We start from the raw sequence: 16,759 nt of genomic DNA, 5'->3' as shown, positions 1-16,759 counted from the left end.
AGCCTAAAAGCAGTATATGGAAGGATATATTACTAAAACCTATTGCAGATTGGATGCATATTAAGGCTTAAAAAGCAGTCGAAAAGAAAAAAAAACCTGCTATCATAAGTGGATAAACATTTAGATAGTATGTTACAGAACGCCCAAGTAAGGACAAGGAAGTTTATTGAAAAATTGAAAGAAGATACGTGGGAAAGACATGTAGAGAAATAGATCACCTGATAGGCTACAGATGATTTGCGGGATGGATTATAAAGAAGGTGAGGACCATTTACCAGCATTGTGACTCTTGTTGCTGATAAATAAATGGCACAAGAATTTTCTGGATTTATTGGTGGATTGTTTACAGTCGTAGGTAAACAATAATTTTTAGGTGATCCTAGTAAATGAAGTTAAACATGCAGGAATTGTGCTCGGAGCGATCTGTAACAGATCTGTGGAAATATGAACCTGCTATAATTAAGTTTATTGGTAAGGCATTGTCACAACAACCCATTCTTACATCAACTTGCGTAGACGAAATTTCCTAAACTCCATACTGCTCTTTCTGCTTGCTCTAATCCTTTCGAACAGTGTCTCGCCTCTAGTGTCATCCCTGACAATCCACCCCTGTGGTCTGAGTCACTATATTCTTGTTGGGAGAAATTATGGATGAATGGCGTTTATCGTGGTCGTTTACGAGTATATCTGCTACCGTAAACAGAAATACTCGTTATAGAGGAGTAATTATAATGGTCCCTGAAGTAGAGTACTTGGAACCAGGCTGGAATGGACAATGGAGATAAAGATAAGAACATGAATATTTTATTGTACTAGCGGTAGCACTTCTACAAGGAAGTCTGGGTGCCAATGATGACTCAGTCAATTGGGTGGATTGCCAGGATGATAGTAGAAGCGATACACTTTTCGAAAGGATTAGACCAAGCCGAGAAAGCATAATGGAACTTTCGATATTTTGTACTGGCGAGTTGTACGAATGGGATGACCAAGACTTTATGAAGAAACCTCAACTATCTTACGGAGTAGCTTTAATTGGAATGTCTGTACAGTCCATATATTTGTAGGTTTGGCAGAACATCACATCTCTATTCCGTAAGTACGAAGTTTGAAGCATATAGCTTTGAAGCTAGTATTGTATACTAATCGTTTCAAGTTCTACAGGCAATTTGGAGCGACTGTCAAGAAGTTTGTTGTCCTTACTTGCCTTTTAAGTCTTGTGTGAGGGTTCCAAATGTGGCGAGATTATCTGTGAAGAATCTAAGATAGCAAAGCAGGTCTGTGCAAGGTAGAGGTTTACTGTTGAAGAAGACCCGTAGGTCAGGAGAATAAGTGTTGCTTGCTGGCATTTCTGTGGATTTTGAAAAACTCATGTTCCTAATCAGTTTTATTATTACATTAAAAAAAATAGTGTACATATGTGATTTTCATAAAAAGGTAGAAACATATGATTAATTAAATTTTATGGCAATACTTTAATTTTAATTTTTTATTTAATTTTTTTTTTTTTTTTGTACTCATTTGATCCTATAAATTCTTGTGCGAACAGAGATTTACGACTTGGCGATCTACCTAGACACAGCGAACACAACCCTCTCCTGATAACTCTTTCAATCAAAATTTTAGTGTATTTTATATCATTTATCATTCCAACATGCCTGTTAAACCGGTCTCAGTTATGCCCTGGGTAAGTATACAAGTTTTTTTTTAACAAAAAATGATTTTTGCAGTTCAAAATATTGGTAAAAAAATTAAAAATTTAATATAGCATACAGTAGACAACTGTTGTTTACCTTCCTACAGATGTATAAGTCCACTTTTTTATTTTCAGTATGAGGTTCACTGGATTTTATGTATTATACAATCTAGGACCAATAAATAAATATTTGAAAATATGGTTAGGTCCAATCGATCATATCTTTGATTTTACTCTTCGTAACACGAATTTTTATTGTAACTCTGTCCAATTTCGGACTTTCAAGCATCATCAGTGATAATTTAATCAGTTTGGATTTGATGTTTCGACTTTACTTACGTTACCCTCTTGCACTTGCTGACTCAGTCAACCATGACCTGGATAAAATGGAAAATCAAGATTTTTACTAAATTATTTTCTGTTTTAAACAAGAATTCTAGTTTAGCTTGCATCCATTGACTGATATACTTGATATGGGATCCTAACACCCAGCAAATAATGATGTACGTTTCTTCAAGGGAAGGCAAAAGGCAATCCGTTGTAGCCAAGACAATAAAATTGAAAATTATTTTTTAATAGTAAATAAAATATTTGGCACCTTTTTTTTTTAATCAAGAAATAAGCAACGAAAGGACTTTTAAAAAAAGGTACGCAGAATATGCTGTTGAGCCCCATAAAGCACTCATCCCAAATTATGTTCCTTTGGAAGGAAGAAATTAGAGATTTATTCATGTGCACTTTGAATTTTCTGGCAGTATTGTCAGAAGTACCTGGCAAAGCGGTCGTTTCTGATTTTGAATTAGTACATATTCAATTTGTTCAATGTGAATTGTGGCAAAATATGCTAGCAGAGCACTGCCATTTCGTATTTTTTTGTCGTATCTCCTCACTGTGTAAGAGTTTAATCTTTGAATGTGTTTTACTCCTAGCATCTTTTAATGTTCTCGTTTTTTCTCATGTTGTGATTTGTTAATATTATTATGTTAAATTATTCCTCCGTTTTGTTAGCCACTTCTATCTTTTTCAAGTTGTGAGTTCAAAAAATATTTGTGTTCTTTGCAGAATTCTTGAAAACTTTCCTAAGATTTATTTTTCTTTAAAAACTGTGACTTGCTTTAAGCGGAAAACAATTGAGTATTTCACAACCAGTTTTATTTCGTTAATTTGTAGTCAACTTTGTCTTGACTTAATTTGTCAAAATGAAAACCTGAATTCAAGATAAAAGAGAAAAGAATAAGATTATTTACAATAACAGTTAACAGTAACAAATAACAGTTTACAATAATTATATGTGTTCATTAATGCAGCACAAGCCAGAGCCCCATAAGCCGCTGAAGATGCAGGATAAAGCTGCATTCAAAGAGCGTCTTTTAGATCATAATGCTTCGCTTGATGTGGATTCACCTATGTCACCGATTGCTCTCAGTACTATCATTTGTACAATAAGTGAGTTATAAATAATATTGTTACAATTAAACATCAACGACTAGCAGCGCTACTTACGGTTAATGCAAAAACAATAATGGTCAAAGAATTGCTCGTATATATTTCATTTTATAGTTCTTTATATGAATGATGAGTAAAAAAAAAACAGAGAGCGACTGATAAAGAAAGAAAAAGAGAGAGGGTGTATGTGAGAATACATCAAGATATGTGAGAAATCAAGAGCAACAAAACCACACAAAATAGACAGAAATTCCTTTTTGACATATCTCAGATTTCGATTAAAATTACTTCCATGCAATGTTTTTACTTTAAAAAATGGGTTTTTAAAAATTTGATTTAACAAATTTTTAGAATAAAAAAATTGTGAGATACGGTCATTATATAGCTTTAAAAGGTTTTTTGACAAATTAATTTTCATACTATTTTATTTATTTATTTAATTCCGTAAAGTACAAATTAATAAAAACCTATTTAGATTTAGGTAGTTTCGCATGTTTGAAGCTTTATCTACAAATAATTTCTCTGATTTAAAAGAATATTTGAAGAATCACATTATTATGATGCAACTTAAATGAGTAAATTGTCACTATTTTGTTATTTCATTGGATTTTAGTGAAATTTTTGTTGTTTAAATAATGCAAACATTTCTAAATAGAGTTAAATTTACAAAAATGAACTTACTTTCTTTTTATTGTGTCAGTCATCCATTATCTAAAAAGGCAAACTATGTAGAGACTTTATGAGAGAAACACTTAGCTTATAAAAGATAGCAGCACTTTATTAGTTTACTGTTAAAATGAAAGTTTTATGTTGACTCATATGGAGATAGACACTGTTTACCTTAATCAAAGTTGAAAAGCACTCATTTTCGCTTCTTACAATAATAATAATAATTTATGCTTGGAATAAAAGTTTTGATAATTCACTTCATGAAAATTAGAACTCAAAACACCTTGTGGTTGAAAGAGTAATTAACAAAATAAGTAAACAGAAGAAATCTAGAATAAGGTTGAACTGAGGTTTGGTATTTTGCTGATAATGTGAATAATACGCTCAAAAAGAAAAAGGTTTGCAATATACATCTAATACAATTTATGTATTAATTTATATCGTAATAAGTAATTCATAATTCATGTAATTCTTAGTTCATTAAGTACATAAATACTTGTAAATAATAATAATTATTTTTTTAATTATGAATTCTGTGTCTCATCCACAGTATTCTAAAAGCTCAAGATTGCATTTATTAATTTTTTTGTTCTGTTTGTTAGCTGAAAAAAACAGTGATCCAGAATTAATTGGCGAAATGATTTCTTTTGGAATGAAAGTGGCCAGATTTGACATGAATTATACAACAGCAAGTGATCAAGCTATTTTAATAAAGAAATTTAGAAGCGGTGTGCTCGAATACAGCAAGAAAATAAGAAAAGTGTGCACTGTGGCCATTGCTATAGAACTCAAAGGAACAGTTATATCAATTGGAGCTTTTCATAATGTAAACTTTGAAATTTTTTCTTTAACGAAGTTTAATAATCATTTAAAGTATACAAATATTAAGTTTAGCGGAATAATCAAATTTTTCATTAGATATCTAGAGTTAATACTAGTAAAATGTTTTCTCACCTTAGTAAATGATGGCAAAGTAATAGAAACGGGTAAATCTGCAGGTAACTTGGGTAAATTGCAATTGTTTTTATTCTAAAAATCAATCTATTTTGTCAAATACTCATTTGACCATACGATTGGTTATGGAAGCAAGATCAACAATCATTCAATCTTTAAAAATCGGTAAATAACAACAGCTCTATGCAAATAAGCATACTAAATGGCGGAATGTGTGACTGACAAATCACACAGTTGATAAACTATTAACTAAATTAATACAGTTATTTATAACAGTAGGTGAACATGACCCATAATTTTTCTTTTACCTACTTCGCAAGAAAATAACCATTATTTCCAATTTTCTTTTTACCCTTACATTATTATTATAGAAAGCAAGACTATAAGCAAGAAAAATCTTTCATTTTGATGTTTTTACTGAGAAATTTTTTTTTTATTGCATAATTTGATACTTTATTAAATACCTACGGAGGAAAAATTTGTAAAAAAAATTAAACTTCAATTTTTCATATAAATAATAATCAATAAAGAACTAACCAATCACAGTGAAGAAGGGAAGTGTGAAAAGTAGGTTCTTTGAAGGGCCAATCAGAAACGAGGTCTAGTTAACCACGCCTACCTCCTGTAGGTGTCACATACATATGTCACACCACGCCTACCACCTCCATATATGGGCACACCACGGCCCTCTTTGGCCCGTATTGAATTGGAAGATCTGTATTTTCCATTTTTCTTATTAAGTTCTATTACTTTCGACAGATGAAAGTATTACCCAATTTTTTTTAAATTAGGAATTTTTTGCTACAAAAGAATACGAGTGACAAATCATACAGTTATTAACTAAATTAATAACAATTATTTAATTTGTAATAATAATTCATTTAATTATAATTTAATATAGTTCTTTTAATATTGTACTTTTAAAGAAGTTTTATAATCGATATAAAATGTTGTGTTCCTGCAGATATCTGTGATATTCTTTGCTTTTGTAGCATCCATTTTTGGGGAAGGAAAATGCTGCGTTCAAGTAGAATTTTCGATTTAGATTTTTGAACTGAAATATCTGTTTTGGGGGCTTTTTAGTCTAGTTTAAAAAAGGGTTTCTGGAAAATAGTCATCATATATGTGCGACTGGCTGGCTGTATGTAAGACTAAATATCTCAGGAAGCTGTAACTTGATATTCAAAGTGAGTCTTACTAGGAGGCGTGGCTGCAATCGAGTGGCCAGAATCCCTCAATCGAAAGTAGAACTTTACTGATTTTTTGTTTTTAAGGTTTTCTCTAAAATGGCTCCGAACGATCACTAAGTACTCATGGTGGTTGATTACTTTTGTTATGGAATAATTTCCCCAGAAAATGTATTAATGTGGTGTGTGAGGATAGGGCGATCTTTCTACTAGAGGACCTTTTGAGATAATGTACCTACATATTATAAAGGAAGATTGAACTAAAATTCTGAATCTGATGTTAATTCCACAACCGGGAGTAAAATAAAAAGCGAAAATGTAAATCCTAACATGAAATATTTAATTTTAATATTTAAAGCAACTAAATTAAGATCTAGCACTTTATTTTGCACTTTTTTTTTGGTCTTAGAACGAGAAAATGGCCAAGGAGGTTTCAGTACTAGGATTTTAAAACATTATTAATGCAATAATTTGACATTAATATTTTCATTATCATTAATAATATCTTAGTTTTATCTATTAGGTAAACACAGATGGATTTTTAAAATTATTAATGCGTTTACCTTTTTTTAAATTTATTTTAGAATGTTGAAAAACTAAACCTAAAAGCTGGTGAGGTGATTATGTTATCTGCAAGTAGGGCCTACGATGACTGCGGCACTAATGAAAGGATATATGTTGATTATGATGAACTTCCATCAATTCTACAACCTAAGGACAAGTTATATTTACATTATGGAAGAATAGAACTACAAGTTCGAGGCGTAGGTACTTAAATGATTTTATTTTCTTAATGTTTAGGCCTTTTATTATTTTCTAGTTTCGATTTTTTTTTTTAAACTTTATTTTGTTGTAAAAATGGTTCTTACATTTTCTTCAGCGTAGGTGACATTTTGAATTTGGCTCATTTTAGTAATGATTATTAAATTTCTATTACCTTTTTTCAAAAAAAATTTCCACCAAAAGACAGATTCAACACACAACTTCTTTTGGAAAAAAATCAACACATTTTCTTATTAAAGGTAAAAAGACAAGGAAATGTTCAAATCAGTTGAAGGCTTGTCTGAATTTATATTTTGTAATTAATGATTTCTTTGAACATGTATTTTCAAGTGTTTACTAAAGTAATAGGTAAAACTTGTTCATTTTAAAGCAGTTGTGGAACCTAAATTTTGCTGGACTCGATGAAAAAAAGCTTTTTGGAACTAGAGCATATTTCAATCTTTTTCAATTTTAACTCCCTTTATTTTCAATTTGTATTATCTTTTAGTGACCATAAACTATTAATATTTAGGATTAAACTACCGTCAAATAAAATAAAGCTATTAAAAATGTTATCGATAACAATTCATGGTTTTGTGCTGCAAAAAACTGTTGTTGCTCACAACCATATGAATTTTTGTTTAAGTACTTAAGATTTAAAATATTTCCTCACTTTTTTCCAAATATTTCAGTGAGATCAGAAGTAAATGTTTAAAGTGCAATTTCTAACCTTTGACTTCCTTATTTTAAGACAATCTACTTTAAAAATTGACTACTGGTCCATCTAAAAGAGTTTTTAATGAATTAAACAACTTAATAAACTGTTGAGTGCTGGTGAACACGTTTTCTTGCAAAAGAAACGTAATTTCTCATACGAAGATAAAAGAAATCCTGGAAAATGGTATACCGTTTGAAAGCCCACATTAGACAAGGAAACTTTTATAAAAAGTGCTAGCACCTTGGTCTGATAATGATTACATAAGGGCCAAATGAGTTTTCTTAAAAATTTCGAGTACTTTTATTTTTCCAGTATTCGGAGGAAGATTGAGGCTGTTTGGAGTATAATTTATGCTTCAAAATGGTGTCAATTATTAGAAAATTTATCTGTTTTCTAACCGTTTCATCAGAATCGAATTCTGACTAAAACTGTTTGTGTAATAATATTTTTATTGCAAAAAAGTAATGATTTTAGAAAAAAAAAATTAAAGTGACGTCACTCAAGAACAGTGGAAAATATGAAGTTGGCCAATACGTTATTGAACTCCACTTTAGATGTACTACACACAGTCGGCCTATGGACATTACTTACTGGTTCACCCTATATAAACAAACCAAATTCAAAGAATTGAATGAGGGTCATCCAACGTTAACCATCATGAGTCGGCTAACTCAGGTGTACGAATGAAGTGAATGTGAAGGATGCCCTGTCATGCAATGCGGAAGGGATTCGAGGGAAGAGTAGTTTAGGAAAGGTTAGGTTTGAATGGGTTGAAGTGTTGAAAACAAAGTTTGGGCTGAAATTGACTGAGTCAAGAACAAAAGGGATTTTTAAGTAAGGGTGACGTAGAAATGTGCGTTAACAATGGTGTGAAGGATTTTCGATTGGAGGGATTGGTAGCGGTTTAGGATTGGAGCCGTACAATTCAAGTCCATATGTCACTTAACCTATAAATTTCCTACATTGTTTGAGGAGGTGTTATTCTAACTTCATTTAGGTTTGTACAATTTCATTAGACTTTCGCTTCTCTCATACTTCCCCTTTTTTATCAAATGACATTCAGAACATGCAGCTAACTTTAGAGGTTTTCAGTAAACTTAATCCTTTTTTCATTCTATCAATAATTATTGTCATTTTTGTAAATACTATTTTTTTAAGGCGGTTAAACTTTATTCAGTAAAATGTTTAATTGGTTTGTAAAAACTGGTAAAGAAACTGCAAATTTTTGTCTGCTTTAACAAAGTGAGGAAACATTTCTCGAAGCTACAAAATTATGCCCTTCTCTATTAGTTTCTCTCGGTTTACATTGCTAGATAAAATTGTATAGCTAATCAGCACTTGCTAAACTAGCTGATTTGATATAAAAACAAATCTAACTTGTCATAACTTTAAGAATAGTTTTTTAAGCTGTTTCTTTATCTATATATTTTATTTTAAATCTTAAATATTTTTTTAAGTCTTTTTCAAGCTCTTGGGTGAAGCAGCATGAGATCCTGCTGAGCTATCTCTTCTTTTATTCTATGACTAAAACCAATGGTCTTCTTCGGTTCCTTGACAAATGTTAAAGGTTTCTTTTAAGGACCTTCATTGCCTCTTAAATTACATTAGTGTGAAGGTCTTACATTCTTAATGTTATCTAAAACTAATTTATTTTCTGCCACTCTGCGAAATTAACGCGTCCGCATTTTTCTAAGCAATCAGAATTGCTTACAAATTTTGTCGTTGCTTTAGGCATATAGAAAATGTAGATAGTAAATAATAATTTTTTCAATGTTATTTTTACTTAACAATATTTACTCTTTTTTTTTATTGCAGTTGATAACGATATCGTCTGTGAAATAGTAACTGGTGGCAATTTACCACCACACACTGAACTAACGGTTCTTGGAGTACCATTAAATCTTTCTGCCATTACTGAAAAAGATGTTGAAGATCTTAATTTCGCTTTGGATGCTGAAGTGGATGCAATTATTATACCAATGGTTAGAACTGGTTCTTCTGTTGATGAGGTTAGAGATATTCTTGGTAAGTAATTTTATTTTTATATGTGAATATTTTGTTCTATCCAAATTAAACTTTTAAAATCAATTATTAAATAGACCTTTTATATAGATATAGATACATGTGAAAGCACTCAGAAGAAGATATCCGATGCAAATAATTTTCATTTTCAGGAATTTGGAGGTGCAGTTAGATACAATTAGATCCAAAAATCGAACTTAAGTTAGTTCAGTAATCTGTGGTCTATACACATTATTTTTTCTCTGGTTTCAAATCCTAGTGTACTATTTTTTTTTAGTTACTTGAAGAAGTGGGACGAATTGTAATTATAAAAAATGGTAAGATCACTTATTGTGAGCTCTTCATTGGCATTAGAGTCCATAAAAGGAGCCTGCAACTTCTTCATTCCGTTTCGCCTTTGCCAGTCTTTCCGGTTTGCTTGTAAAAGCTTCTCGATTGCATTATTTAAGCATGGCTTTAGCGTTTTCGCTTAGACCATCCATTGGTCTCGTATTTTAGGTTTCCCAATTCTTGCTTATTACTTCAATAAATACACTATTTCTTCTTTCTCTAGTTACTTCTAACTCCATTTTTCATCAATTTTGGGGTTTTCCGTGGCTTAAATTTACAATATAGATGAAAAATTTGTTGATTACGGGCAGTACACTTAGTCATTTCTCCCTTTTTTCTAGATTTTCGTTTTTATATTGATGAGTAAAACGTGTGTTTTCTCTCTCGTTTCAAAGACCGTACACTAAGAATTGCTGGGTATTTAGAAAAAAAAAGGACTAGTGAAAAACATTTTACAAACGTTTAATCATTCAAAATATACTGAATATTGAAATTTATGTTTCCATTATATGAATAAACTTGAGTTCTGATTAGAAAGCTTTTGTATTTTACAACAAGATAGAACCAAACTAGCAGTCAAAAGTGACGTTCAGAATGGTTGGTAGGGAAGGTTCTAAGGGAAATACTGGTTTCCATTACCCATTTATTGCAGATGAAATTTAGAAATCAAGTTTAAATTTTCCTTCAAAAGTATTTTGATGAAATAATTCTTTTATTTAATCTTAATGCCATTTTCTTAAGTTTTAACTAAACAAAAATTGGTTCTACCTACTGTGTACTAGTACTCCTGGCAGTATTAAAGGTATTTGTCATTCTTTTTTTGTAAACAATGTTGGTTAATTTGATAGGAGATCGAGGAAGACATATAGCACTCATCCCGAAAGTGGACAGCCGGCAAGCTTATGACTTTTTCAATGATATACTGAGAGCGTCGGATGGGTTGATAGTGAACCGAGGACGTCTAAGCGTTGAACTATCAACTGAAAAAGTCATGCAGGCTCAAAAAAGTATGGTTGCAAGAGCCAACAAGGTATGTAGAATTCTATGTATCTACATTAACTTTCATTAAATCATTATTGGGAAAGTACCATGTAAAAATGTAATTGTTACTTTGTTCAAAATCTTAAATCTACAAAAGTTCTTCACTGATTGCATTGAAATTTCGAAAGTTGCATTCGACGCTTGTTTTCTTTTATATAACTATTACACATTTCACTTTCCGCAGCGTACATCAAGTTTTGAATTTATTGGAGAACGACCGACACTGGGATGTATGCATTTATGATGCTTACAATACACGTCATATCCAAAACAAATTCATGCATTGTTTGCAATCATATTGACCCCCTGCTCTCCTTCATCTTCAACAGAGTTGAATATAAATCGCACATGGCTGAAAATATTTTCTGTCGAATACTCAAGGATTCAGCATATAACAGAATATGAGCATGGATTTCACAGCAGAAATCTACAACGAAGCGTTGATAATGATTGAAAATTTGGGCTTAGAAATCACGGACAAAGTTCGTAATTAATTGGGAATGCCATCATCGATTCGATCTGCTGCTGCTTCGTTCGATGTAGAATAGCGTCGTGAAATAAATTACTAATCGGGTGATCTTTTGTCTTATGTGCAATTAAATATTTTTGAACTAACGCGTGAGCAAAAAGGCATTTACGATCAAATAATGCAAACTGTCAAGAACGGGTTTTGGAGAAATCATCTCTGCTGGATTAATCTATTTTTGTTTTCTTCCATAACTTTAGTTGTTTCTAAAGATTATATTATTTATAATTGATTTTAGGCTGGAAAACCAGTGTACGCTGTAACAGAATACTTGAACTCCATGATACATGAAAATTGTCCAACCTTTGCTGAAGCAACGGATGTGATAAACGCTGTTATTGAAGGTGTGGACGGCTTAATATTAGAGGAAGAAACAGCTATTGGTGACCATCCAGGAGTTGTGGTCCAAACATTGTCACAACTTTGTAGGGAAGCTGAATCTCAAATCTGGCAATCAGATATTTATAGCACACTTACAAATGCGGTAAGTGCTTTTAAGCATTTCTACTTTTTATTAACCGCTGGACCGAGGTAAGTACAATAGATTTTTAATTATGACTCTGAAGTCCAACTGAATGCTGAAAAGTGGTTTTAAGAAATTTGTTTGACTATACTATTTATATTGCTTTACTGTACTTACTGTTTGTATTCTCCATTTCTCAAACATGGTAAATCGTAGAACTTCAAATTAAAAATTTATTTTTAAAAAGTAAAACTTAGCAAATAACGTTTTGAGAAAAATCAGTTAACCCAGGGAACTTTATACTTAATTGATTTTTCAGTTTTTAGATTTTTGTTCCTGAAAGAGGATCCAAGTTTTTTAAGCTTCAAGAACTAATTACATGAATTTAAGTCCGACTTTCATTCGCATTTTCTTTTTATTTTTCAAGGAAAATACATTTTAGACCATTTCTGGGGTAAAGCTGCCCACTATAACGGCATTTAAGTGAAATCTTTGTCTTATCACTTACATAATATTAGCCTGGATTAAATTAAATACAAAAAATTCCCAATTTGACAAAAAGTGCAAATTTTCTGAAAATATTATTTGCCTTTTCCTGTGATTTTTCCCTTTTACAGGGTTGTGCAATTATGCTTACTACGTTAACATTAGTGATTTAGTGGATTTAACTTTTTGACGATCAAACCTTATACAACTGTCCTAGCAGACAGTTTTAGTGATAAAGAGATTATTGTGAAGAAGGATTCAGGTACCAGATGCTTCATTTTCTCCAAAATCTTGTCAAAAGAAAGTCGTTTGTCTCACAATAGATTTTAATTTTATTCTGAAAATGAATATTAATTTTGTCTATTAGAAGAAGTTTTTATTTAAATTTTAAATGTACAAAATTAAATTTTTTCACATGCATGGTAACAAAAACAACACTTTTTTCACCGAACAGTGAGCTGTAAGAAGCTCCAAGAAATGAAACCAATTTTTGTCATCAGTACCCGGTCAGGTATTAAATTCTAAATAATTCTTAGTTATTTTTTTTGGTTTTAACTCAGGCTGCACCTCCAGTCGATCCAGCACATGCGATTTGTATGGCCGCAGTTGAATCTTCATTAAAAGCACACGCAAGTGGAATAATTGTTGTGACAACTTCAGGAAAGTCTGCTATACTTATAGCCAGATATAGACCTAGGTGTCCAGTTTTTGCAGTCACCAGATATGGTGCTGTAGCTAGAAAAATGAATCTATATAAAAGTGTTTTACCTGTGCATGTCTTGTGTAAGTAATTAACTTTGAGTTTAGCCTTAATAGAACATACAATTGATTTTTCTTCTGCTCCTAATTAAGTGGTAAACGGGTGTCAGAATGTGAAATAGATTCTTGGTCTGAAACGCTACTAAGCACGAAGAAATGGTAAGTTTTCAAAGTGTTTGAAACTAAATTAAAAGTAACATTGAAAATGGTTAATCCAACTGTTAATACAAGTCCATTATATTTCAGATTTTTGTTATTTAATACAAAATAACTTTAGTGTCTTTCTTCCACCTTTTGGTTACTTTCATTAATTACTTCATTTAATATAAGTCTATAGTCTTGAGTAAGTCTATTACAACCCTAATTTTCTTTACGTTCCTTTTTGTAACCATTTGCTAAAGAGCCCTTTTCTGCACATATTTTGGAAAAGGAATATTTCTCTGCTCTTGAATTCATTAAAAAATTATTATAATATGTTGAGCGATTAGAAAATTGGGGTTATAGGATAGCATTCTGACCAAACAACGCAGTTAGCTTAAAGCTAGAAATTTAAAGAATTTAATTAAGGCAACAAAGATATTTTATTTTATTCATTTATTTAAAAGATATAAACAATACATTAAAACCATTAATCGTAAAAGTTTTGCAATTTAATTTAAATTTTTTTTATTTTTATTGTAGCACCACCGCATCCATGTTGGTCTAAAGATGTTGATTTGAGAATGCAAGAAGGTATTGATTATGGAAAAGCAATAAACATTATAAAACCTGGAGATGCTTTGATACTCGTAAATAGCTGGAGACCTGGAGCTGGATTTACAAATAACATTAGAATAGTTTATGCTTCAATCGATGAACCATGGGTGTTGCCAGTTTCATTAGATGATCAGTTATTTGATAAAATGGAATAGCATACTTATCAGATTTTTTGTTTGTTTGTTTTGTTGTTCACACGTATTCTTATTTTTTGTTCACTTATTCTCGCAGTGAGCTCAAATTTTTGTCTATTAATAAAAAAAAGAATTTGATTTCTGAGGTTATTTTTTAATTGTTACACCTAAATTAATGACAAAAGAATATAAAAAAGCCTAACTTAATAGTTTAATTGTAATATAGAGCCCAATTTTGTATTTTGTAATTAGAAAAAATAACCGTCTTCAAGCGTTCTTCCACTATTCACTGTCTTTTCTTACAAACAGATAGATAAAAAAGATATTTATACCGCATGTTCTGCGCTTGCTTGTAGTGAATAGAATACATCAAAGCTTGAACAGTAGATCTTAAAAGCTAAATGTATGAAGAATGATCTTCCAAATACGCTTACTGGATGTGCAACTTTACAGAAGCAATTAGTTAAAAATGAATTCCAACTCTCTTTATATTTTTTTCACAGTTTAGCCAATTAAATGCCAATAATTTATATCAGAAATTCAATCAGAAAATTGGTCCTTGTAAAACTGCTACGATAAGTTACTTATTAACGTTTCCTTCAGAACAATTGAATGTTTTCCCAAGCACATAATTTCAAAAAAAAAAAAAAACATTGCTATTCTATTTCAAGTTTTAAACCAAGATTGGCTTAATCAAAAGGTGAATTTAAATCAAATCTTTATTGAATGGATTTCAGAAGTGTTAAGCACATGCCTTCATTTTTTTTTTGTATTAGATGTTAATTCATACTTAAATATGGAACTTTCTATTTGAAACAATGATTTCGGGCTCTGAAGGATCAATGAATAGAAAATCGATGATTTATTGTGTTTGGGGTAAGTGATCTTGGCAATTGGATGCAGTGAAATAATTTTGATCCTTTACTTAAACTACTAGAAATATAGTAGTCTCTAATTACAATTTTGATTACATTTTTATTTCTAGAATAGTGGCTCAATTTTTGTGTGCATTTCTTCACTAATGTTAAATTCTCATTGTATAAATTATTCAAAAAATGTACAATTAAATGAAACGTAATTGAATTTTGTCGCTTTTTGTGTTTCTCTGGTTGCATCTTTTTCATTCCTTGATATTTTGACTAAAAATTTCTTCTCAGTGCAGGGGTTGAGATCACTTTTCCCAAACTAAAATTCTATATTACAGTATTTTGGAGGCAAAAAACTTTCCATAACCACCTAACTTCTGAGTAGAATTATGGCCCTTTAAAATGATATTCATATAAGGTATATTCGCATATAATCTGGAAGGCAGTAGAAAAATTTAGTATTCTAATTTTTTTTTTTGTGCACTAATTAAACTGTTATATTCCACACTATATACAAGCATTTAATGTTGCTTTATCAATTAATTTTTTTATTGAAGCAACAGCTGCTACTGACCGTTAGATGTTGGCCCAACATGTAGTGCCAGTATAATTAAAAATTCACTCTTTACAGTTCCAACACCTAATGTGGACATATAGTTAGAACAACTGTGCTACCATTATATTTATTCAAATTATTATTTATCTTAAATGTTCTTGAAATTATAAAGGAACTTAATTGTAATTATTTATCATAAAATTTTATAAACACTACGCATCTGTGTTGCTAAATTATGAATTTAAAACTCTTAAAAATACAACCATCAATCGCATTTCACCATTTCATTGATTTCAACCGATTATGTGCAAATTACAACGACAATATACCACTGTCATATATAACGGAGTAGATTATTATTAAATTATGCTTTGTTCTACTAGACAATAGCGCTGGTACAATTATAGTGGTCACAAGGATGGTTTAAGCTAAAATTATCAATAATGTAGTAGTAAATCATTTTTATAAAACATTCGATTACCTTTAATTACATAACAGCTGTTTTGAGTGGATTAAAAAATAAAAATAATAATTTCTATTCAATGGACTACAGAAGTTTCCTGCTAGAAGAAAATTTAACAGAAAAATCCCGGCTCAAATCTGAGATTACCGAAAATCAATAGATTCCCTTAGTGTAAAGTTAAATAAGAATATTCATAGTTGAAAGTTAAATCTTTCTGTGCAGCATATTATAATTGATTGTCTCTACCGACATGAAGGATTTCTTTCATACACCCTTTTTCACAGTCTCTTGTCCTAGCAAACATCTTATAGCCCAGCTCTCCTAATCTTTTGCCACCTTGCCAATATACCTTAAGCGTTTCCCCACTCGGGTGTATTGGCGGAGGACTAACAAACTGATTTGGATTCGATGCCCTCGATTCTTACTTGGTGTGCCCAACGTTGTTCTCGTATCCACTAAGCTTTAAGTACAAACTATACTTTGTTCCCAGAACGCCTTTAGGGCTCAGATTTCTGGGTGTCCTTTTCTTAGAACTGAACTTCAATGACTATTCAGAGTTTATTAGCGCCAAACGAAGATTCTTATTATGATTTTATTAAAGCGTATCTAGATAAAAAAAATCTTTGGCACCTGTATCTTTCTCAGTAAATTGCCGGCTACCTGGCCATGTTCTTCCGTTACAGACATCACTATTCATAAGACAGCCCCTTTTGAAGAGAAATATCTATGGGCAGGCAGCTGGTCTCTACCCAGATTCTCCGTGACAAAGTCCTCAGCAATAACCACGATCTTAATCTATCCTCGCTTTTCCTAAATTATTTTTATTTTTGTTTGATATTAAATTTACTACTATTTTAGTACTCAAAAAAGTGGGTAACCTTCTTTTTTGGTTTTGTTAGTGTTTAACCAGCCCTGATGTTATTTGATC

General features: G+C 31.2%; 1 protein-coding gene across 1 annotated transcript; it reads left to right on the top strand.

The window, feature by feature from the left end:
- The first annotated feature begins 1,456 nt into the window (after positions 1-1,456).
- LOC141453572 (pyruvate kinase-like) lies at positions 1,457-14,084 on the top strand. Its single transcript, XM_074126958.1, has 9 exons — positions 1,457-1,684; positions 3,001-3,139; positions 4,411-4,634; positions 6,534-6,717; positions 9,245-9,454; positions 10,630-10,811; positions 11,587-11,832; positions 12,858-13,080; positions 13,738-14,084. The coding sequence occupies exons 1-9, from the start codon at positions 1,652-1,654 to the stop codon at positions 13,965-13,967; spliced, it is 1,671 nt and encodes a 556-aa protein (XP_073983059.1). The 5' UTR covers positions 1,457-1,651; the 3' UTR covers positions 13,968-14,084.
- Positions 14,085-16,759: the final 2,675 nt, after the last annotated feature.

Source organism: Rhodnius prolixus, unplaced genomic scaffold (genome assembly GCF_049639745.1).
Source record: "Rhodnius prolixus isolate KJV_2025 unplaced genomic scaffold, Rpr scaffold_3, whole genome shotgun sequence".
Taxonomy (NCBI): domain Eukaryota; kingdom Metazoa; phylum Arthropoda; class Insecta; order Hemiptera; family Reduviidae; genus Rhodnius; species Rhodnius prolixus.
Note: the sequence above shows the minus strand (reverse complement) of the source record. Positions and strands in the feature narration are given on the sequence as shown.

Bases quoted from the DNA above. Each gene is read 5' to 3' on its own strand.
- LOC141453572 (XM_074126958.1), top strand. From the start codon at position 1,652: ATGCCTGTTAAACCGGTCTCAGTTATGCCCTGG. The intron at 1,685-3,000 runs GTAAGTATACAA...TCATTAATGCAG, and splicing joins CGGTCTCAGTTATGCCCTGG to CACAAGCCAGAGCCCCATAA. The intron at 10,812-11,586 runs GTATGTAGAATT...AATTGATTTTAG, and splicing joins TGGTTGCAAGAGCCAACAAG to GCTGGAAAACCAGTGTACGC.